Source organism: Muntiacus reevesi, chromosome 2 (genome assembly GCF_963930625.1).
Source record: "Muntiacus reevesi chromosome 2, mMunRee1.1, whole genome shotgun sequence".
Classification (NCBI taxonomy): domain Eukaryota; kingdom Metazoa; phylum Chordata; class Mammalia; order Artiodactyla; family Cervidae; genus Muntiacus; species Muntiacus reevesi.
Window position 1 is genome coordinate 136579532 of NC_089250.1, and position 23679 is coordinate 136603210.

General features: G+C 37.6%; 1 protein-coding gene across 5 annotated transcripts in view; it reads right to left on the bottom strand.

Annotated features, from left to right (window-relative positions):
• The window catches only part of IDE (insulin degrading enzyme), a 92537-nt gene that overhangs the window by 51616 nt on the left and 17242 nt on the right, over positions 1-23679 (bottom strand). For 2 of the 5 annotated variants that reach the window (XM_065922917.1, XM_065922916.1), the window contains exons 2-5: positions 21564-21626; positions 10412-10596; positions 8377-8584; positions 5142-5311 (exon numbers count right to left, since the gene is read on the bottom strand). In XM_065922917.1, the coding sequence (XP_065778989.1) occupies positions 5142-5311; positions 8377-8584; positions 10412-10596; positions 21564-21626 (626 nt within the window). Of the gene's footprint in view, positions 1-5141; positions 5312-8376; positions 8585-10411; positions 10597-16119; positions 16260-21563; positions 21627-23679 lie in introns of those variants that run through there. The other 3 variants (XM_065922919.1, XM_065922918.1, XM_065922920.1) reach the window with 2 other exon arrangements.

Here is a 23679-nt window from a genome sequence, read left to right on the forward strand (position 1 = left end):
GCTGTATGTGTGTGTGCTCTGTCGCTCAGCCATGTTTGACTCTTTATGACCCCATGGACTTGTAGGCCACCATGCTTCTCTGTCCATGGGATTCTTTTTGGCAAGATTACTGGAATAGGTTGCCATTTCCTCCTCCAAGGGGATCTTCCTGACCCAGCGACTGAACCTGAGTCTCCTACACTGGCAGGAGGATTCTTTACCACTATGCCACTGATCCTCTATCATACTGTAATTATGGAATCTCTCATTTACTGAGCACCATCAGGACCAGACTTTTGGCTAAGCACTTCACACTAACCAGACATGGGAGAAAACTGAGGTTTACAGAAGTTAAGAAAGTGGCCCACTCTTGGCTGGTCAGTGGTAGAACAATGATTCAACCTCAGCGTAGCCCACCATCAGAGTACAAGCTTTACACCACCTAGGAATCTGCTAGTGGGAGGTGGGATTCCTGGCTGAAGTCTGAGGCTAGACGGATCACATAGGGAGTTAATGAAGACATGTGTATAGAGACAGATCTAGCATGTAACTACAAAAATGACTTTCAAACAAAGGAACTGACTCTAAATAATTTAGCCTTTGTCTATTTCTCTTTCTCTAGTGAACTGCTTTTACCTTTCACTTACTTATATAAGTTTTTATCTTTTACTTACTTACTTAAAAAGTTTTATCTGCTATACTGCTTTGTAAAAATCTTCACTGTGTATGTGCTTGTCTTTTTTGTGTCTCTACTGAACAGAAATTTTAAGTTTTAATGTAATCAAATTTATATTTAAATATATGCTTTACCATTAAAAATATGGTTTGTGATATGTACGCTTGAGAACTTTTCCTATCTTAATATTTTTTTTTAATATTTTCTTCTAAAAGTTATATAAAGTTTCTTTTCTATAATTAGGCCCAATCAACCTAGAGTTTATTTTTGTGCATGGCGTGAGATGAGATCTAATTTTATTCATCTCTACATGAATAAGTAGCTACCCCTGTACCAGTCATTGAAAGGTCCACCCTTTCCTTACTCATTTGTCATATGCCTCTGTCTTATGTCTAAGTTTCCAAACATTTGTGGAAATGCTTTTAGGGTTCATAATCTGTTCTACTGTTATCTTCATGTATCTTTGCATCAATTTCACTACTCTTAACAACTAGTCTTGGTACCTGGTAGTAGTAGTGTCTTCTCTGTTGTTCTTCAAAACTATCTTAGTTATTCTTGGCCTTTTACTCTCTCTTATTAATTTATAGTCGGATTATAAGATTATTAAAAAAAAAAAAACCCTCAGGCTTTCAAATGGCACTACACAAGATTTAGATAAATTCAGGGTGAAATGTATCTTGTAATACGGAGTTTACCAATCCATGAACATGGTTTATCTTCCCATTTGCTCAGACACTCTTTTATATCCATTATATATTTCTTGCTCCTCTGTTAGTGTTATTTCTAAATACCTTATAGCTATTTTTATATTATGAATGAAATAATATTTCCTGTAGTATTTTTCTAATTGATTACTATTGATAGAAGAAAGGGGCTTCCCAGGTGGCTCTAGTGGTAAAGAATCTGCCTGCTAATACTGGAGACTCAAGACCCTCAGGTTCAATCTGGAGGCGGCCATGGTAACCCACTCCAGTATTCTTGCCTGGAGAAACCCATGGACAAAGGAGCATGGCAGGCTACAGTCCGTGGGGTCAGAAAAGAGTCAGAAACGACTGAAGCGACTGAGCACGCACACACGATACAAGAATGCAATTTTAGTGCTTCTCTTCTTTTGGCAACAGTGATGAATTATCTTATTTTTGATGATTGATCTGAAGATCTTGAATTCTTTATGCAATCATATCATATGGAAACAAGAAGTTTTCTCTTTCTTCCTTTCAACCTCTTACTTATCACTTGTTTTTTCCCTTGATTTCCTGTAATGACTAGTACCTATAGCAGAGCTGAACAAAAAAAGTGATTAGAAGGTATTCTTCTTTGTTTTTGTCTTTCAACAGAAATCCCTTTGAAACTTCAGAATTAATCGTGATGTTTGACATAGGCTTTTATCAACTCAAAGAGTTTTTGTTGCTTTGTTCATGAATGAGTGCCTTTTTGTTACTTTGTTCAAGAAGGTGTTTTAACAAATGCTTTTCTTGAGTCTACTGAAATGACTGCCTATCACTCTGAATTACTTAAAACTGTGGAACCCACTCGATTGTAAGGAAATAAATTTAATGTACTGAAAGATCTACATTTTTTTAAAAAAAACAGAATATAACAGAGGGTACCAGACTACACCTGAAAATATAAGATAGGTAGTGTTTGGTAAAACTTTTGCTGCAGTGGCTTACACGTGCCATGAGTAAAATGTACTGTGGGTTGTAGAAAGAAAAGTTTGAAAGCCACTGACCACTTTTCAGTACATGAAAAAGTACTGTTAAAGGAGGGGGCATCAGGATGGGGAACACATGTAAATCCATGACTGATTCATGTCAATGTATGGCAAAAACCACTACAATACTGTAGAGTAATTAGCCTCCAACTAATAAAAATAAATGGGAAAAAAAAAAGTACTGTTAAGGACAAGCATTTTGTTGTAAGGTTTTCTTAAAAGCACACAATGCTTGATCTTTGCTCATTTAATAACACCTAGCTTTAAAGTATTATTAATATTAAAATAATAAACCACATTCCCTTAGGTGGACAAAATGGGCCACATTCATAGAATCATCTGAAGTTACTAAAAAATAATAAACGTAAATTAAGTATGAATTTCTGACAAGGTTTGTTCTGCAAGAATAACTTTAAGTAAGGGTATTTATTACAGGTTTTATCACATTTTCAAACTTGTCTGTAACCTTAATAATGGACAGAACCTCTACTCCAAAAAAGCTCAACATTAGTTTATATTTCTAAAATCAACAGGTAACTTAGTATTTGCATTACTTACATCACATTTTCTGTACTTTAGTACTAAGTCTGGCTAACTCATCTCTCAGCTGTTTATATTACTTCATACTTTGTTGACTAACTACCTAGCCTTGTCAGAGGTTATGAAAACAAATATGTTCTCAAACTCCACCTCTATATAATTGACCATTCAATGTTTTTCTTCACTTATCACTCCTGAAACCTTCCTGTAAGATATCTTAAGATTGTTTTGTGTTTGTGACCAGAGGCAATACTGCTCACCTTATTCATTGGATTTATTTCTGGAAGATCTGTGGCTGCTTCCTGATTATACTGACTGTGATTTATCACCAGTGAGACCATTTTAAAGGAGGCAACTCCCAAAAAAGAGTTCTAACACATTCTGACAATAGCAGCATTGTTGGTGGAAGCACCTAACCTGCTAAAGGGACTATTTAAAGGACAACAATCATTGGATGTAGTGATTTTGAAATTTGGTTTTTAAATTCATATTCCCTCTTGATATACCATGTATGCTCATGTCCTCTATAAAAGCCACTTTTCAGAAAATTAATCATTACATAGGCATTTTAAGGACCACAATATTCACCTTAGCAATGATACAAGGTGCCAAGTGTTACAAGTCTAAAGAATACAGTATTGCTGCTTCTAACTGGAGTTTTTAAAGACTCCTATTTTGCTATGCTAATTCTCTGGCTACTGCTGGATATATTAGACTGGTATCCAAACTGAAAGAAAGTTGGCTTCATAGTCTTTTTCAAAAGTCCCCAAAATAAACTTATAAGCGTAAATTTAAGTACACTAAACAATCTATTTTTTTTATGCTATTTTATAATCCCCAAAGCAGTGTTTTAAAAATCAGAGCAACCTTTCACAATGATTACATCTGGTAAAGTGGGAATGGCAACAGTCAATAAAGAAAAGGGCAACTTTTTGTTTTTGCTTTTTTAAAACATAGTTTTGTATTATTTAAATATTTTAGATGTACTTTTTAATGAAAAACTGAATAAAGAAAAAGGGTACAATTACAAAATCAGGAATCTCCAAATTTATTTTATGCTACTCCCTATCATCCCATCTCTAATTTTCTACTAGGATGTTGTAGCACTTGGGAGAGCAGGGACCTTGTGTGTCTTCTACAGTCAGGCCTGGAGCAGACACCATGCATTTATCTATCTGTAGATAGTAGAGGCAAAGGCAATGAGAGTAGGGGATTCAATAAGCCCTGGAGTGGACATTCTATTTATTCAGAATAAAGAGCTCTAATATCTCCTCTCTTTGAAATGCTGGTTAATATCTACTCACAACTCTTTAACTGCTCTGCTCCTGAAATAGCTAGACCCCTATTTGTATGGGATGGCCAGAGGTACCCTCTAGCGGACTAAATAACTGGTTAGGCCACTGTTATTACAATTTCAAGAATATCATTTCATATATTACATTCAAAGTCCAATGCCAGAATCCCTCTGTTGTACACCTGAAAATTATAAAATATTGTACATTGACTATACTTCAATCAAAAAAAAAATCCAAAGCCAAGAGCTTAACTCTTACTGACATCCGTTTTTTTTAACTACTAGCCAAAATGTTACTCATCTGTTAAAAGAATTATTACCACTTCATTCTTACTATTTCTAAAACCTAAATTTAATTTTATATCTTGTTATCCAATAAATTTGTTTCATATTTTGTTACTCTTCCTTCTCATTAACCTATCACCTTCTCCATAAAGCTCAAATACCTAAGCTTTAACCCTTTTTTTAGGTCAAATACAGGTGTTTACTTGCCAAACAACATACATATAGGGGTAAGGTTTAAGAAATACCAGGGCAGGACTTCCCTAGTGGCCCAGGGGTTAACAATCTGCCTTGCAATGCAGGGGACACAGGTTCGACCCCTGGTCAGGGAACTAAGACCCCACGTGCCACAGAGCAACAAAGTCTCTGTGCTTCAGAGTCCACTCACCACAACTAGAGAGTCTGTTCGCCCTAACAAAAGATCCTCATGCATGATGCAACTAAGACCTGATGCAAGCAAATAAACAATTATTTTAAAAAGAAAGAAAGAAAGAAACACCAGGGAGGAACAATGATATAACAACCACTTATCAGCTCTAAACTCTAAGGAATTCTGCAATCTTCTATTCTAACTGTAAAATACAATCCTGGGCAAAGAGGCCATGGTTTAAATGAGGTTAAGGAGAACTAATGCATCAAAGCCGCTGCTGACAAACCTGTTCCAAATTTACTGAAGGGATGTTTGGGATTCCCTGTAGCTTTTTCCAGCTGAAAGAGTCTCCAAGCATCGTTCATCACATTCTTCTCATGTTCTGAATCAACTGCATTCACCTCTCTGTCTTTGCAGCTCTCATCAAACAAGGGGCACAGGAAAAACTGTGCAAATCTAAGGGTGTGAAACATAATTAACAATTTGAAAGTTGTTATTTTAAGAGTGGCCTCAGAAAAATGTTTTAAAAAATGTTTGAAACTTAGGAAATGTGAATGCTACAGAATCAGAGAAAACTATCACTGCTACAAAGAAGAAAGGAACATAAGTTCTAAGTAATATAAGAAAAGAATAATGAACTCTACCCCAGATGTTACCTAATTAGTGAAAATATAAAAAGATTAACCTCTGATTTTGACAATTCCCATGTGTTGTTACCATATCACCAAGCAGTTCACCAGTTGGGTATCCTAAAATTCAACTCAATTGATATCATGAGATCTCACAGGTCCTACAAGACTCATCCCTCCCTCTCACCCCTTACCCTCTGTCCCCAACTTCAAACATCAACCATAGGTCCAGGTTGTAACCTGGGCTTCTAACCAACCACTACAGATCATAGATCAGAGGCTCCCACAACCACCTCCTTGGGTGCGATTAATATTCTAGATCAGCTAACAGGACTCAGAGAAACATTTTACTTACTAGATTACTGGATTTATTATAAAAATGATATGATTCAGGAACAGCTAGATGAAAGAGATGCGTAAGGCAAGGTATGTGGGAAGGGTACAGAGCTTCCATGCCCTCTAGGTAGGCCACTCTCCCCACACCTCCACGTGTTCACCAATCTGTAGGCTCTCCAAACTTCAACGGAATTGAGTAAACACTGGGCACTGGTGTCTGAAATCAACCTCCAGCTTGTGAACTGAAAGTTCCAACCCTCTAAATACAGGGCTGATTCCCCTGGCAACCAACCCCTAGCCTCAAATTACCAAGGGACTTTCCTAAAGTCACTTCATTAAAATAACAAAATACAACTTTATGGCTCTCAACACTAAGGAAATTCCAAGAGTTTCAGGAGCTATGGTCTAGGATAAGGGACAAAGACCAAATATATATTTCCTATTATAAATCACAATACAACAATAAAAAGTCGGGGCAGACTTGGAAAACAGTGGGGCAGATTTATAAGACAACAGCAATCTAATCTATCTATTTAAGATTTGCAATTTGGGATGTCTATAAAAATCTCTGTTGTACATGGCTAATTCTCCAAGAAAAGAAAACGAAGCTGAGAGTTCTCAGGCAATAAATATTAAATTTAGTTTTAAGTGCAATTTCACTAAGACTTTTAGGACAAACTAAGTGACCTATTTTTAAAAGACTGTATTTGAATATTTTTCCTTTTTAAGAACTTTATAATTAGTGAAAAAAATAACAGTATGAAAAACACATGACAGTAGTTTTGACTAAGATATAATTATGGACTTTTATGAAATATTAAGAGAATTTTTAAAATTTAAAAGCAGTGGTTTGACAAATAAAATGGCATGTAACTTTAACATAAGTAACCTATTATATTTTTCTTGAGGCTGTTCTTTAATAGTAGTACCAAAGCTGAACTAAGATTCCTTTAGTTAATAAATTAACTCTCCTACACCAGGTTGCAATTTAAATCATGATTTCATATAGTAATTCTTCTTAAGAAACTTTAGACCCCATCTTATAAAAACAACATCCAGAATTCAGATAAAGCCGAGAGCAGAGACTGTCTGAATGGGACTCCTATTCAGTGGGCCTAGAGACTCCTGGGTTTATAAACATCTCAGCAACGGCACCTCACGGTGCAGCCATCAAAGAAGCTGTTACCATTACCTGGTATTATTTTAAGCACATAGTGAATACAGTCCTGTGCTAAGTATTTTACACATACTAATCCAAAGGGAAACTCTATCTATCTGGAGCCTATAATTAAAGATATATGGAAACAGATAGTTCTGGACATATAACCACTTTTACCTACCTCAATACACTCAGGTTGGGAAAAGTACCTAATAGCTACATACCATAGCTGGACAAAGCCACATAAAGGGCCATGATTCTGACAAAGTATTATCAGTACTTTTAAAAGATGCCCTATACAAGTAGCTTTTTTTTTCCCCATTCTGATCCAAGTAACAGACATCCTCCATCATACAGAGATCTATTATATGAACATCTGCTGAGGCATTTGTAAAGCAGGAAATTAAATTCGGTGTATGATCCCAAGGAACTCATTAATGGAAGTCTTCTGGGAATACATACAAAAGATGATTACATCTCAAAGCTGCTGCCTAAGACTGAAACATAAGCTAGAATAAGTAAAAAACAGACTACTCTGACCCAGTCCTGTATTCTGAACCCATGCCTTTGTTCTTCTGTTAATGTTCTTTGTGCTACAGACCAAATTCAAACTATTAGGTTGGGGGAAAAAATGACTATTAATTTAAATAAGCAATTAAAGCTGAGAATTAAAAACTGTGAAATCAAACTTCATTATAAATCCATCAAAAACGCTGCAGAATTACACCTTCTTGGTAACACAGAGAACTATAAAAATTCACCAAGGGAAAAATTACACATTGAACAAACAATCAAATCACTGATATAATGAAAAATTAGATACTGTTAGCCGCTCAGAAAATTGACCAAGAAATTTAATTAGCCTAATGGAGGCTGCTCCAGAAAATACTTTCACAAAATATCCCCAGGGTTGAAACAGCAGGTCAAAACATTCTGTATCCACTAAATATCCTTGAGAACTGAGGAACTAAAGGAGAACAGAATATTTAAGTTCTTGTATTCTGGAACAGAAATATGTTTGAAAAGATACCCATGACATGAGTACAGTTTATTCTTCATCATATGCTTCATATGCAATACTAGTTAGAATGGGAAAGGCTGGTGAAAATTTTCTAAGTCAAAAAAACTTTTTGTAGGCCTGAAAGCTGGTTTAAAGTCATGCCATTATTTCTCCTCTACTACAAAGTAAATATATAACATCACTTATTATTTTCTATTTATAAAACCCAGGGGTCAAAAAGTACTGGTTAAAAAACAAAACAAAACAACAAAATACTGGTTAAAATATCTTGTTAAGCTATAAAGCTGTGAAGACATTTTTGTAAAAATATTAAGTATTGTTATTAACATGATAATTCAACAAAGTGGGATGATTCACAGGGTATTTTCAGAATTACCTGTCTAGTGCACCTTCTAGGTGTTCATGAGAAACATCAAAATAGTAATTGGTATGCTCTCCACTAGTGAAGGCGTTTGAACTTCCTGCATGCTCACTGAGAAACTGGCTGTACTCATTTTCTTTAGGGTATTTCTTTGTTCCCAAAAATAACATATGTTCACAAAAATGACTTAAGCCAGCAATATTTGGAGGATCTGACAACGAACCTGAAAGAGAAGGGAAAAAATATATATAATAAATCATTTGTTTATATGTTGAAAGATATCAAGGACAGATGAATCACAGGTGATTTGGAACTTCTGTTAGCAATGGTAACTCCAACCATAATCACAGAAAGTTAAGTACAGGCTACTCTAAATGGTACAACTTACATGCTAGCCCTAGCTTTTGACATCAATTTGTTGCCATTGTTCAGCTGCTCAGTTGTGTCTGACTCTTTGCGACCCTATGGATTACAGCAAGCCAGGCTCCCCTATACCCTTCACTATCTCCCGGAGTTTTTGCTCAAATTCATGTCCATTGCATCGGTGATGCCATCTAACCATCTTATCCTCTGCTGTCCCCTCCTCCTATTGCCTTCAATTTTTTCCAGCATCAGGGTCTTTTCTAATGAGTTGGCTCTTTGCATCACGTGACCAAAGTATTAGAGCTTCAGCAACAGTCCTTCCAACGAATATTCAGGGTTGATTTCCTTTAGGATTGATCTCCTTGCTATCCAAGAGACTCTCAAGAGTCTTCTCCAGCACCACAATTCGAAAGCATCAATTCTTCAGCACTCAGGTTTCTTTATGGTCCAACTCTAATATCCATACATGACTACTGGAAAAACAATAGCTTTGACTATCTGGACTACATGGGCCTTTGTCAGCAAAGTGATGTCTCTGCTTTTTAATATGCTATCTTGGTTTGTCATTGCTTTCCTTTCAAGAAGCAAGTGTCTTTCAATTTCATGGCTGCAGTCACCGTACACAGTGATTCTGGAGCCCAAGAAATTAAAATCTGTCGTCATCAGACTGACATCAGTTACTTGGTGACTTTCAGCAGATACTTAACCTCTCTGGACAGTAGTGTCCTCACAATCACACTGAGAGAAAGAGCTGAATTCATTGTTTTGTAAGAGCTAGAAAATTCTAGCTTTTATATTTTACTGAAGGAGACAATATAGGGTGGTGCTAAGAGCACAAGTTAGCACGTCTACTAGCTAGGAAAGGTTGAGCAAAATATTTTGTTTCAGTCACTTTTTGTATATATACTTCCCTTAAGAGAGTTGAGCGACTTCAAATTAGATGACAATTGGCTAGGCACACTGAATTGTGCTTGGCAATAATCATTTGTCCAACTTACGATGGTTATTATCTTATTTTCCCAATTCTAAAATGCCATTGAATTAAAAAAAGTTTTTCAGAGAGGAAAAAAACTAAATGTACACATAGATAAGAAGTAACTTGATTAAGGCAGCATTAAATGTGGAAGAAAAGTGCACACAAGAATTTAGGAAATATGCTATTCCTAGTGTATCAAGTGTGTATGAAATAAAAGCCAGTAGAACTGTTACTGTAAAGGATAGGAATGAATTTCCTTGCTGCTAAGTCACTTTTGCTGGAAACCTAATAAGACCCTCCTGGTAAAGGTGTGTGTGCGCTTAGTCGCTCAGTCGAGTCCGACTCTTTGTGACCCCATGGATTGTAGCCCATCAGGATCTTCTGTCCATGGGGATTCTCCAGGCAAGAATACTGAACTGGCTGCCAAGCCTCCTCCAGGGGATCTTCCCAACCCAGTGAGTGAACCCAGGTCTTCCTCACTGTAGGTGGATTGTTTACCACGTGAGCCACCAAGGAAGCTTGGTAAAGGCAGGGTGATTTAACGTAGACGACTGTAGATTACCAAAGGCTGTACAGGGCTACTGTACACAGTAACATACATCAAACTGGTAACTGCCAGGTCTCCACTGCACAAATATGGAGAGTCCAAATAACTGCAAACATTAGGTCAATGAAACTGAACAAAACTTAATTCACAATTTTAAATTGTACCTATGTGCACATCAAGTGCTGCTGATGATTTATCTGTTGTTGGATCACTGACAAGAAGTACTTTGATCCCATTGGCCAGCTCAAGTCCGCGGTATTCTCGCTTGTCTTCATGGGATTTGATGATATGATTTCCTATTCTCTTGATTGCTGGATTATTCATTTTGCTGTAAGTCTTTTTTTGGAAACTGAAAAGAAAAAAACTTATTAATTGTTGGATTGTGGTTTCTTTTTGTTTTAATGATCAAGGAGTAACAAGCAAACCCGTATATTATCAGAGTAAAAAATGTATACAATGAAGTACAACTGACATACAGTATTAGTTTCAGGTGTACAACAGTGATTCACTACAAATTGATCACACAGTAAGTCTAGTTACCATCTGTCACAAGACAAAGTTCTTAAAATATTACTGACTATATTCCTTACATTCCCATTGACTTATTTATGACTGGAAATTTATACTTCTTAATCACCTTCATCAATTTTGCCCAACTCCCTCTCCATTCTTTCTGCTAGAAACCAAGGATTTTCCCTCTGTATCTCTGAGTCTGCTTTGTTTGTTCACTGGATTTGTTTTTAGATTCCACATATAAATGAAATCATATGGTATTTGTCTTTCTCTGTCTGACTTATTTCACTTAGCATAATACTCCTGTAGGTCCACACCTAATCCTGTAGGTGTGTGTGCTGTACACACCTCACACACACACATGAATATTACTCAGCCATGAAAAATAATGAAATCTTGCCATTTGCCATTCATCCATCGAACACTTAGGTTACTTCCATATCTTGGTTACTACAAATAATGCCACAACGAACATAGGACTGTCAATATTTTTCAAATTAGTGTTCTCATACTCTTTAGATAAATACCCAGAATTTGCTAGACTGCATGGTAGTTCTACTTTTAATTTTTGAGAAACTTCCATGCTGTTTTCTGAAGTGCATGCTCCAATTTATAGCCCACCAAAGGATTCCATTTTCTCCACATCTTCACCAACACTTATTGTTGTTTTTTGCTCACATTTCTTTGTACCTGTCTTGTGATGACTGGCACATCACTTCTTACTTACATTGATTCATTAGTATTTCTTACTTCATGGTTTCACACCTCAAGATTCAGTTATAAATTCATATTCCAAAGTTACACTAAGATCCAAATATAAAATGAATAATTCTAGCTTTCAATGCAGAAAAAAAAGTTCGAATTGCTTTTTTAACTTAGAGTAACAATGGTTCTTATTTTCTCTATACAGTACTACACAGTGGGCTTCCCAGGTGGTGCTAGTGGTAAAGAACTTGCCTGCCTGTGCAAGAGACATAAGAGACTTGGGTTCAATCCCTGGGTCGGGAAGGTCCCCTGGAGAAGGGAATGGCAACCCACTCCACTATTCTTGCCTGGAGAATCCCATAGACAGAGGAGACTAGTGGGCTACAGTCCACAAGGTCACAAAGAGTTGCACATGACTGAAGCAACTCAGTATGCACACTGTAAAGTACACAAAAGCAAAACCACTTGTAGAGGATACAAGCATGTGACAGTGTAAACCAGACCCGTGAACTAACTTACGTGATTGTATGTGTGAATGTTTACATCTTTGAAAGTTGGAAACTTAACTAAAAGTTCGTATGTAGGGGACTTACTGCAATGTCTTTTTTTGTCTTTTGTAACAGTCTTTGTTTCAAAACCTATTTTGTCTACTGTAAATTTTGCTAATCCAGCTTTCTTACATTTCTATTTGCATAAAATCTTTTCCCACCCCTTCACTTTTAGTCTCTCTGTGTAAATCTGAAGTGAGTCTCTTGCAGGCAGCATATAAATGGGGTCTTCTTTTATATCCACTTAGCCATCCTATGTCTTTTGATTAGAGCATTTAGTTCATTCACATTTAAAGCAATTATTTTTAGCAATATACTTATTGCCATTTTGTTAACTGTTTTCTGGTTGTTTTTGTAATTCTTCTCTGTTCCTTTCTTATTCTCATATTCCTTTCCCTTGTGATTTGATGACTTTCTTTAGAGTTATGTTTGTATTTCTTCCTCTTTATTTTTTGTGTATCTATTATACTATAGGTTTTTGTTTGTGGCTACCATGGGGTTCAGTTCAGTTCAGTTCAGTCGCTCAGTCGTGTCCGACTCTGCAACCCCATGAATCGCAGCACACCATAACAAATCTGAAAATCCCTCTTGCTAGTCCTTAGGTGATTCTCAAAGACAATTGTTCTACATGTAGTTGCAGTTTTGGTGTGTCCATGGAAGGAGGTGTGCTCAAGATCTTCCTACTCTGCCATTTGATCCAGACTCTAGAGGAGACTTTAGAGTCTATCTATAGAGTTGAATCATTCCTCTCCTCCATCATAACCATCATTCTTTCAGATAAGTGCTAAAAGTATTGCTTCTGTTGAGCCACATTTGTATCTAGGAGAACACATCAATGGGGATTTGTGACAGGATTGGGCCACAAGTTGATTACTGTGCTGACCTAGAAGAGTTTTTAAATACCAATAACTGCTTTCCAACATACTTCAAGGGTATCTACAAGAGTAAGTGAGGTAATAAATTGAGAAAGTATTTTTATTGGGTCAACCAAAACACTGCTCAAACTTATGATGTTCAGAGACAGGGGAGATCTGGAACTCACGGGACTGATTTTCACTTGCTCAGAACCTAGAGAACACCACCACTGAGGAAAAATCCTCTGAAGGCCTAATAAAAATAAGAGACCTGGGTTGTCTTATGAAGGCAGCAAAAGTAAACACACAAAAACAAACAAACAAAAGCTGGAAGGACCCCAAGAAATTTTTGTAATCCGGTGAAGAGCTGAATGCCACAGTAGGAACAGTTCAATGATCGTTAACAGGCATGTTAGATAATTTCTCTTACAAAGAATTTCCCCTTCACTGCTAGTCCTCTCCTCTCTTCTAGAGGAAGGCTGGAGTTACAGTGATGGGAAGGGACCCACCCCTTCACTGCACCCATAAGTTCGTATGAGTGCAGTGAAGGGGTTTTCCAAATCTGCAATATGTATGTTTTTGAGACTAAGAGTAAATACTATTTTTGTCTATGCTGGGAACTGCTTAAGAGACCAAAATTGAGCCTGTTATATTAGCAGGTCAAAATACAAATCAGGTGAAGCAAAACAATTTCCCAAAACTACAGAGGAAAAAAATGATCCTGTGCTAACATATTTGCTTTTCACCTGGAACACAAAAGAAATGGATCTAACTGCCCCTTAACAACTGACAGACATCGAGATTTAAAGGTAAATCAGGACTTCCCAGTTTGTCCAGTAGTTAAGGATCCACCTGCTAATGCAAGGGACTTGGGTTCCATCCCTGGTCTGGGAAGATCCCATATGCCGTGGGGCAGTTAAGCCTGTGTGCCACAACTACTGAGCCCATGCTCTAGAGATTGTGCTCCACAACAAGGGAACCCCAGCTAGAGAGTAGCCCCCACTCTCTGCAACTAGAGAAATCCTGCTCATGGCAACGAAGAACCTGTGAGCCACAACATGACCCAGCACAGCCAAAACTAAATTTAAAAAAATAAAATTTCTAAAAAAAATAACAAAGGTAAAGCAAAGGGGACATAAACAGGCATGCAACTAATTTTGGATAACATTTCAATTTTTTTGTGTGTTAGAAATCTCTGGAGATTACGGAAGGGAAAATCTAGTTTGCTTTTATCAGAATATCTTTCTCTATGAAATCATCAGTAACTAGTTTTCTGGGTAATAACTGATAAACCAAAGAGGATCACTCTTATTAAGAATGTCCCCTAACCTACGGTATAGCACAAGGAACTCTACTTAGTGCTTTTAACAACCTATATGGGAAAAGGATTTGAAAAAGAATAGATATATGTATATGTATAATTGAATCACTGCTATATACCTGAAACTTAGACAACACTGCAAATCAACTATACTCCAATATAAAAAATTTTTAAAAGTCCCCTAGATCTTCTTTTGAGGAGAGTATTTGGAATTCTGGAGCTCAATACCATACATCACCAGCTCAGTTCACTTCAGTCACTCAGTCGCATCTGACTCTTTGCAACCCCGTGGACTTCAGCATGCCAGGCTTTCCTGTCCACCACCAATTCCCAGAGCCTACTCAAACTCATATCCATCGTGTGGTGATGCCATTCAACCATCTCATCCTCTGTCGTCCCCTTCTCCTCCCACCTCCAATCTTTCCCAGCATCAAGGTCTTTTCCAATGAGTCAGTTCTTGCATCAGGTGGCCAAAGTACTGAAGTTTCAGCTTCAGCATCAGTCTTTCCAATGAATATTCAGGACTGATTTCCTTTAGGATTGACAGGTTGGATCTCCTTGCAGTCCAAGGGACTCTCAAGAGTCTTATCCAACACCATAGTTCAAAAGCATCAATTCTTCGTCACTCAGCTTTCTTTACATTCCAACTCTCACATGTATACATGACTACCGGAAAAACCATACCTTTGACTAGATGAACCCTTGTTGGCAAAGTAATGTCTTTGCTTTTTCACATGCTGTCTAGGTTGGTCATAGCTTTTGTTTCAAGGAGAAAGCGTCTTTTAATTTCATGGCTGCAGTCACCATCTGCAGTGGTTTTGGAGCCCCCCAAAATAAAGTCTCTCACTGTTTCCATTGTTTCCCCATCCACTTGCCATGAAGTGATGGGACTAGATGCCATGATCTTAGTTTTCTGAATGTTGAGTTTTAAGCCAACTTTTTGACTCTCCTCTTTCACTTTATATATAAAATATAATACTGATTTTAAAAAAGTACTTTATAGTATAAATAATCTTGCTGTATTTTACAGTAAAAAGTAGTTTCTTTAAAAACAAAACTTAAAATATAATATGAACATTTTGGAGTCATAAGGCCACCATGAAAAATTCAGAAGCAATTTGGAAGTGAAAAAGCATAATATTATATATTACACATATTATATAATATTAACAACTCCTTTCTATTTCATTAGCCATAAGCTACTTAAGTTCAATATCAAAGACAAATTAAAATGTCTAAATGTAAAGTCTTTAAAAATGGTTTTGTGTTGTTAAAAACAATTCTCAGGGTAAAAAAAAATGTTCTATCTAAAGCCTCCAAAGAGGGTCATAACAATAATAATCCTGGTTAAGGTATTTCCCAAAAGACAATCTGTTTGGACTGCAGCAAATACCTCTGGTTCACAGCTGGCTTCAAAAACTTCAATTTGGGTTCAACATACATTACAACCTCAAAAATGAGTTCCAACCTAGCAGCAACATTAAGATTAAATAAGCCACGAGGCAACCTCCATTAAGACCTCCCCCCCCAAAAAAAAGACCCCCAGCAAAAAGGACGGCATTAAAAGGCAACAGTAAAAAAAAAGCTCCATGTGCACCACAGAAAACGCCTAAGCTCCGTCCTATGAAGCTCCTCCACCAGAAGGAGCAAGAGGGCTGGAATTCCAGGAGCAAAAGCCAAAGGCTATTCATTTTGGTTTCACTGCCACCACTTAAAACCAAATCCCTCTACTGTGCTTGTCCCAGCTAGTTAGGTTTAGGGGAACCAAGGGTCACAAATGATTAAAATGCAATGATGAGGATGATAAAAAAGCTCTAAAACTTCCGTTCAATCCGCAACTACGGTTAGGAAATGAAATACAGATCACTTTGGTAGGAAAAATTGTCTTTTTCTGTAGGAGGTGAAAATTTCATCATAATTAAGATACCCACCCTCAACTATATGCTACATTCTGTACTTTCCTCGGGGTTTAATTTCTCTTGTCCAGATTTTCATTTTGTTAGAGGGGAAAAAAGTGATCAGAGCCCATCACAGGCACATATATAACTCATTTGGACACTGAAACTATGTCTGTTTAATACTCCTGGTGTGGAAGAGGTGGATTTTTTCTGTAAATAAAAAATCAAAATTAATTCAACTACTTTTCAACATCTGTACACAAGATCAACAGAGCTATAAATTTCTAAGCTGGCAATGCTCCCAAGTCAAACATCTGACTTCTTGAGGAAGTTACACTCAAAAGAAACAGTAGCAATGTTTTCAAACAAGCCCCATCTCCAGCAATCCATATTCAGTTGACACAATCTGCCTTTTACCTACAGCATTTCTATCAATATGTCTTACAATAATTTGATTCTCACCTTCTGGAGAACTAAAGGAAATGATCAGGAACTCCTCCTCTGATGATGAATTCCTCAACAGCTTGTCTGTCTCTGTATTTATACTCAGGAGATCACATGTCTACCCATTTCAGCTCCCTCATTAGCATTTTATTTATTACAAGTGTTCTCCAATATGCATCAAACAAAGAGCAAGCAAGCAAGTATCGACATTTAGATAACAAGCTAGTGCTAACTCAAATGCTTTTCCAGACATCTATTTGATATTTTTAACCTGTCAAAGTCAAAATCTTGGGAGTAGTAAATTTACCTTCAATTTCACAGACATTGTCTTACAACTTCATAATAAGGCACAGAATTGCAGTGTTTTGCATTCTGATAAACTGGAGATGGAGAGATGTTTAATAATTACAGCATAGCTTGCAATTCTGTTCAGAATTTAAAACAATGACTAAAATCACAGATGGTAAAAGCTGGAAAAGCCATTAGATGTTGTCTAGTTTTCTGTAGTTCTTGAACTGGCAGCACTAGCTCTTCTTGGGCGCTTGTTAAAATGCAAAATTTTGGAAACCACCAGAGACCTACTGAGCCAGAATCTGCATTTTAACAAGATAACAAGGTGAGCTACTTGTAAGGAAATTGAAGATCACTTTTCCAAGATCATAGGGCAAAAAGTTACAATTAGGACTTAGCTTTTAACTCCCAGTCCTCTCCCACCTCGGTGTCCTGATGTCCAAACAGTTAAGGTTCAGACATCACACCATGTATGCTGGCTATAAAGATGATACCAGAGCCCTTGCTCTAAAGGAACCCAGACTTATGACAAAGATGAAAACAAGTCATTATTTTTTTAGATGAACTAAGTTATCCCTGGGCACTATGGGAATAATAAAGGGGCATCTAACCCTTTCTAGGATGGAAGACAGGAAGACAGCAGGTGAGCAGAAGCATGCCAAACAAGAGGAACAGAATACCTGAGCAAAAGAATGGTGTTGAAGAAAAACTGTGAGGCATTCAACAACTGTGATGTTAACAGAACTATAACCAGGACTTCCAGTGCAAGATCATGGACCATTATTTAGGCCTAAATTGCAGGTTTGCAAAAAATAAATTCCCAAATATAATAGATCAATTAAAAATCCCTATACCAAAAGAAACACTTTTATGCAAATAAGCTTTTATTCAGATGACCCTTTAAAGTCTTTTCTCTCATATCTCTGTGTGTTTCACAGCCAGTTTAACAGAAGATTGAGCAATTTTACTTTGCTGTTTGCTCCTTACCCAGTCCCATAGACGCAGACACATTTAAAATTAGACCTGATCCATTACTAACTTTTAAATGAATGACCTATAAACCTGAACAGGTAAATGATTGGGCTAATAGATTATAAACCAAAACCTCCCTTCTGTGGAATCCATCCACCCACTCCCAAAACCATAGGCGGAAATGAAGCTTACCTTTGGCTCTCCTGAATGTGGAGGAGGTGCCCAGAGAGAAAATGTCTGGAATCAGAACCATCCCACAAACACCCTTTCTTCCCCATTCAAGGCAGAGGTTAGTAAGACAGAATTTCAAGCCAGGGGTGGTATGAGTTTTTGATGTCTCACTATAAGATCACATAACCCCTCAACACTATTCATGTTACTTGGTCTAAAAACTAACGTCTAAGGAAACCATCTACTCCATGGCTCTTCAGTTACAGGACCAGTGTATCTCATTTCATGCATCAGAGAGATCATAAACCTGGGTATAAACAAAATCCTATCAATGAATCTTCTGTTTTGTTCAGTTCAGTCACTCAGTCATATCTGACTGTTTGCAACCCCATGGACTACAGCACTCCAGGCTTCCCTGTCCATCACCAGCTCCCGGAGCTTACTCAAACTGATGTCCATCGAGTTGGTGGTGCCATCCAACGATCTCATCCTCTGTCATCCCCTTCTCCTCCCGCCTTCAATCTTTCCCAGCATCAGGGTCTTTTCCAGTGAGACAGCTCTTTGCATCAGGTACCCAAAGTATTGGAGCTTCAGCATGAGCATCACTCCTTCCAGTGTACATTCAGGGTCGATTTCCTTTAGGATTGACTGGTTTGATCTCCCTGCAGTCTAAGGGACTCTCAAGAGTCTTCTCCAGCACCACAATTTGAAAGCATCAATTCTTTAGCGCTCAGCCTTCTGTATGGCCCAACTCTCACATCTGTACATCTATACACGACTACTAGAAAATGACTATATGGACCTTTGTCAGCAAAGTGATGTCTCTGTTTTTTAATACATGGTGTCTAGGTTTGTCATAGCTTTCCTTACAAGAAGCAAGCTTTGGTACATACATATCAATGGTTGTTCATTCCAAAAGTGACAAGGTTAGCTAACAACAATTAATTTTATGAAGGTTTAAGCAAATGAACAAAACCTCCACTTTATACCTCTTGCCACAGGGAACTACAGGTTTCTTTCAGTTGTAGTTTGGGAACCAAAGGTGTTACAAGTATCCTTCTTTCAACAGGTAGCTTTCAGGTTGTTAGAAAATGTGAGATAGATGCCACTGTACAAAACTAATCCTAACAACCACTCACATTTTGAAAGTGTGATATGCTTTACAAACTGCTCATTGAAGCTTTCCATTCTCCCTAAGTGGCAGGTCACAGCAGCTGTTCAAGGCCATTCTCTTCAATTCCAGATGAGGAAACAAAAGCTCAGTGACTAAGTGACTTGCCCAAGGGGATTCACACAATTGATCTGTGGCAAAGCTGGAACTGTAAAGAGGATGCGTGGGAAGGGGAGGAGCAGGTGATGCTTAAGGAAATCCTAAGGAGTTTTCTTCCCCAGCTCCCAGTTACCACCCACTCAGCCCCTCCCTGACCCCATTCTCCTCCCTTAAAATCCAAATAATAAAAACAAGGAAATAAAAATTAAAACAGATCAAAATAATGCTTTAAGGACATTTTTCAGTTTTTCACTCATTCCTCCCTGTATAAAACAGAGATAGGTAGTCATGGGAGCCTGAAAGAATGCTTACAACTTGTCAAAGTGGTCTCTGGGCTGAGAACTATGTTACCTATTTTGCTAATGAAAAATAAAATAGAAGATGTATGGTAGGCTTAAATGTACATCAGGTCTAAAAAGAGCTGTCTCTCTGTATAGAACTGTCTCATGGATGAAACGGAATATGAAAATAATATTACAGTAGATGTGGTAAGGTTATGGGTGACTTATTTTTCAGAAGCATACATTCAGCCATGGCAATGGGGGAAAAAAGGAGAAAATCATGTAATCATCTTGGGAGAGGCAGAAAAAGTATTCAATAGCCATTCATGTATTTTTTTAAAACATCAGCAAACTAGAAATAGAAGAGAATCCCTTCATCTTAAAAAAAAAAAAAATCAACAAAAACTACAGTAATTATCATACTCAATGGTGAAATAATGTATTCATTTTCCATCCCTACAATAAGATGCCACCATCACCTCATCTATTAAACACTGTACTGGTAATTATGACCAGTTTGATAATGCAAGGGGGAGAGAAAAAAGATGAGAAAAGAAGGGGCAAAAAACCTAACATTACAGGCGACATGGTTGAGCACACAGAAAATCCCAAGAACCTACTGACAATTTCCTTTTCTGGGTAGGATATAATAGCTCACAGCAAACTGCTTCAGCTTCAGTAACTAGAAAAAGCCACAAAAACTACAAAATCATATTTCCAAAGATGCTGGAGAGTTGTGGAAGCAGTGAGGATTGGCTAAACTGCAGTTACAGAGGGGAGGGCCGTCTGAGGTAACCATAGCATCTTCACCTGCTTTCTTCTCTGGAGGTATCTGCTCATTCTGAGTACAGTTTAAAGATCATGTGTGACTCAAGAAGAAGGACTCTACTTGGGGAAGAGAAACAAACGAGGTTCTGGGGCATGGGTGAGCTTGGTTTGACAGATTAAAGCCTCAAGATGCCTCAAATTCACAACTGATTTTTGCCACAGGAAATCTTTTATGATAACACTACATACCAACCAGAATGGCTAAAATGAAAAGAGTTGAAAAATACCAGTGACAGAGAAGTCAGAGGGTAACCCAAACTTTTATACACTACCAGTGGGGATGCAAATTGGCATAACCATTTTCAAAGAATGGTGTAGTATAATACTGACAATATAACCTAACACTTCATGTATTTGATATATGCCCCCAAAGAAATGCATTTATATGTTCATGGCAATACTATCTATAAGAGCCAAAACTAGAAAAGATCAAATGTCCATCAGCGATGAACAGATAAACTGTGATATTGCTGATGGACATTTGATCAATAGCATACAACAATGAAAATGAATAATCTAGAATGAAGAACAAAAAAATAAGAACGAATCTCACTAATATAAGGTTGGGCTTCCCTGATGGCACAGTGGTAAAGACTCCACCTGCCAATGCAGGAGACAAGGATTCTATTCCTGGGTTGGGAATATCCTCTGGAGAAGCAAATGGTAACCTACCCCAGTATTCCTGCCTGGAAAATCCCATGCACAGAGGAGCTTGGCAGGCTACATACAGTCCACGGGGTTGTAAAAGTCAGAAGCAACTGAGCACACAATGCAAGGCTGAGTGAATGAAGTTAGATGCTAAGGAGTAAATACTTTCTTCTCCCACTTAAAGTGCAAGAAGTAAAATGAAGCTATGCCTTTATGTCAGGATGATGGCTGCCCTTGCGGGTAAGGCGTAGTGAATAGAAGAAAAAATGAGGGGGGCTTCAGAGATGCTGATCATGTTGATTATACAGGTATATTCAGTTTGTTAAAATTCAATCAAGCTGAACACTTATGATATATTTCAATTAAAGGCTAAAATAGAGTTTTTGAAAATATCATAAAACAGTAAAATAAAAGAGAAGGGAGATACATGAATCACTCAAGGCTGGAAAGATCACCAAAAGTCACCTTGGAAACAGTACCACTTGGAGACTGAGAAGTAGCTAGCCATATCGAACAGGTGCTAAACTAAGAAGGCGCATAAGAAAAAATAGTTCAATTAACATAATAATTACCTGAACCTTCTCAAGTGTGTCCTGAGACAATTATTTCTGTTGATGTCATCGAGGTCACAACCACTAGGAGATCCAGGTAAAGCACAACATCAGTTAACAGAGTCAACAATAAAAATGTATTAAATTTTTTAACAAATCCTTACTCACTATGTCTGCTTTGAAAGCTAGCTTTTGGTAATTACTTTAGACCCCAGAGAAGATTTAAAAATAAAACTTGACACTCCCAATAATGAATAGTAACAAGCAAAAAGTGCAATCCAAATAAAAGCAAAATGATTAAACTTTGAATAAATAAATTCTATCAATAATTTTCAACATTTATATTGAACAACAACTTTGAATGCTGGATTTGAAGTAGATGGGTTCTTTAATTTAAAACAAACAGAAAAGAATACTGTATAAAGCGAACATTTTATATATTTTACATAAATTTTACATATGGATCATCCTCCTCCATGATCTCAGAACTGCAAGGACGGCTCAGAGATCCCTACATGTTCTCTAAAGATTAATTCACATCAGTCTAGGAAGAGTTATAACCTGTAACTAACTAATTCTCTCAAGATAGCACTCCGAAGAAAGCAGACTACAAACACTCACATTCTACACAGAGTGGTGTATCTCAGGGGGACTCAGTTCCACCAAGATGTGCACCCTGAATCTGACAGAGAGTTCTGCCTTCTTCAGAAAATGCTGGTTCAGAAAGCTTCACCTGTCCTCTGCCTCTGTATGATTCTCTATGCTTAATACTGACTCAGTGACCACTTCCAGACAGTGTTCAGTAATTCTATACCCTCAACTTTACCAAATGACCCCTTTGCTGCTCAGATCCTGGATCCGACTGAACTCTTTTGGTCAAACAGGTCTTCGGGGCCTCATCTGGTATTGCCAGTCAAAGGTCATGTGAAATGTTCACATGGGTGCACTAACTTGACAGAGGCCCCTAAAGCTGCATCAGCCTTGGACAGCCTTTACAGGTTTTCTCCTGTACAACAGATATAAACAAACTACTCTCAGGCAGTGTCTGGTACATAGTAGACACCCAAAATTGTAACCTTATAATCACCATTATTGTTTTCCTAGGGTGGTAAGAAGCAAATAGACCACCATACTATTATTAACATTCTTAACAGATGTTCATGCAAATTCCAGTTGTATATTGTCATCTCCCTGACAGCCTGGTAATAGGATGTCACTTTATAAGACCACAGAAAAACAGGTAAATAATTATCCCTTTATAATCACTATAGGCGAGCCACTGTTTATAATCAGTGGTTCTCAACAGAACCACTCGCTCAAAAAGGAGACATTTGGCAATGTGTCATAACTGAACTGTCACAGTGGAAGGGTACAATTGGCAACTAGTGAATAGATCCAGGGATGCTGCTAAGTATTTTACAATGTACAGGATAATGCTCATGTTGAAATTATCCGGCCCAAAATGTCAAAAGTACTAAGGATGAAAGACCCAAGTTTATAGTTCTGACTTGAACATCCAAAAACAATGTGTAACTGCAACCAATTTAATCCACTTAAAACCAGGAGACAACCTCATCAAAACACAAAAAGCTCTATGCATTAAACTCCCACATATTTACTTTTAAAGGTATAAATCAGAAAAGGCTTAAATGAAGAGAGGGGGAAAACTGATTATGCAGGACAAAGAGAGTAGTCTGTAGAAACCTCATCCTTGAGTGAGCAAAACAGTGTACAAGTAATTCAGTTCAGTTCAGTCACTCAGTTGTGTCCGACTCTTTGTGAACCCATGGACTGTAGCACACCAGGCTTCCCTGTCCATCACCAACTCCCGGAGCTTACTCCAACTCATGTCCATTGAGTCAATGATGCCATCCAACCATCTAATCCTGTGTCATCCCTTTCTCGTCCCACCTTCAATCTTTCCCAGCATCAGGGTCTTTTCTAATGAGTCAGTTCTTTGCATCAGGTGGCCAAAGTATTGGAGCTTCAGCATCAGTCCCTCCAATGAATATTCAGGGTTGATTTCCTGTAGGAAGGACTGGTTGGATCTCCTAGCAGTCCAAGGGACTCTCAAGAGTCTTCTCCAACACCACAGTTCAAAAACATCAATTCTTTGGCACTCAGCTTTCTTTATAGT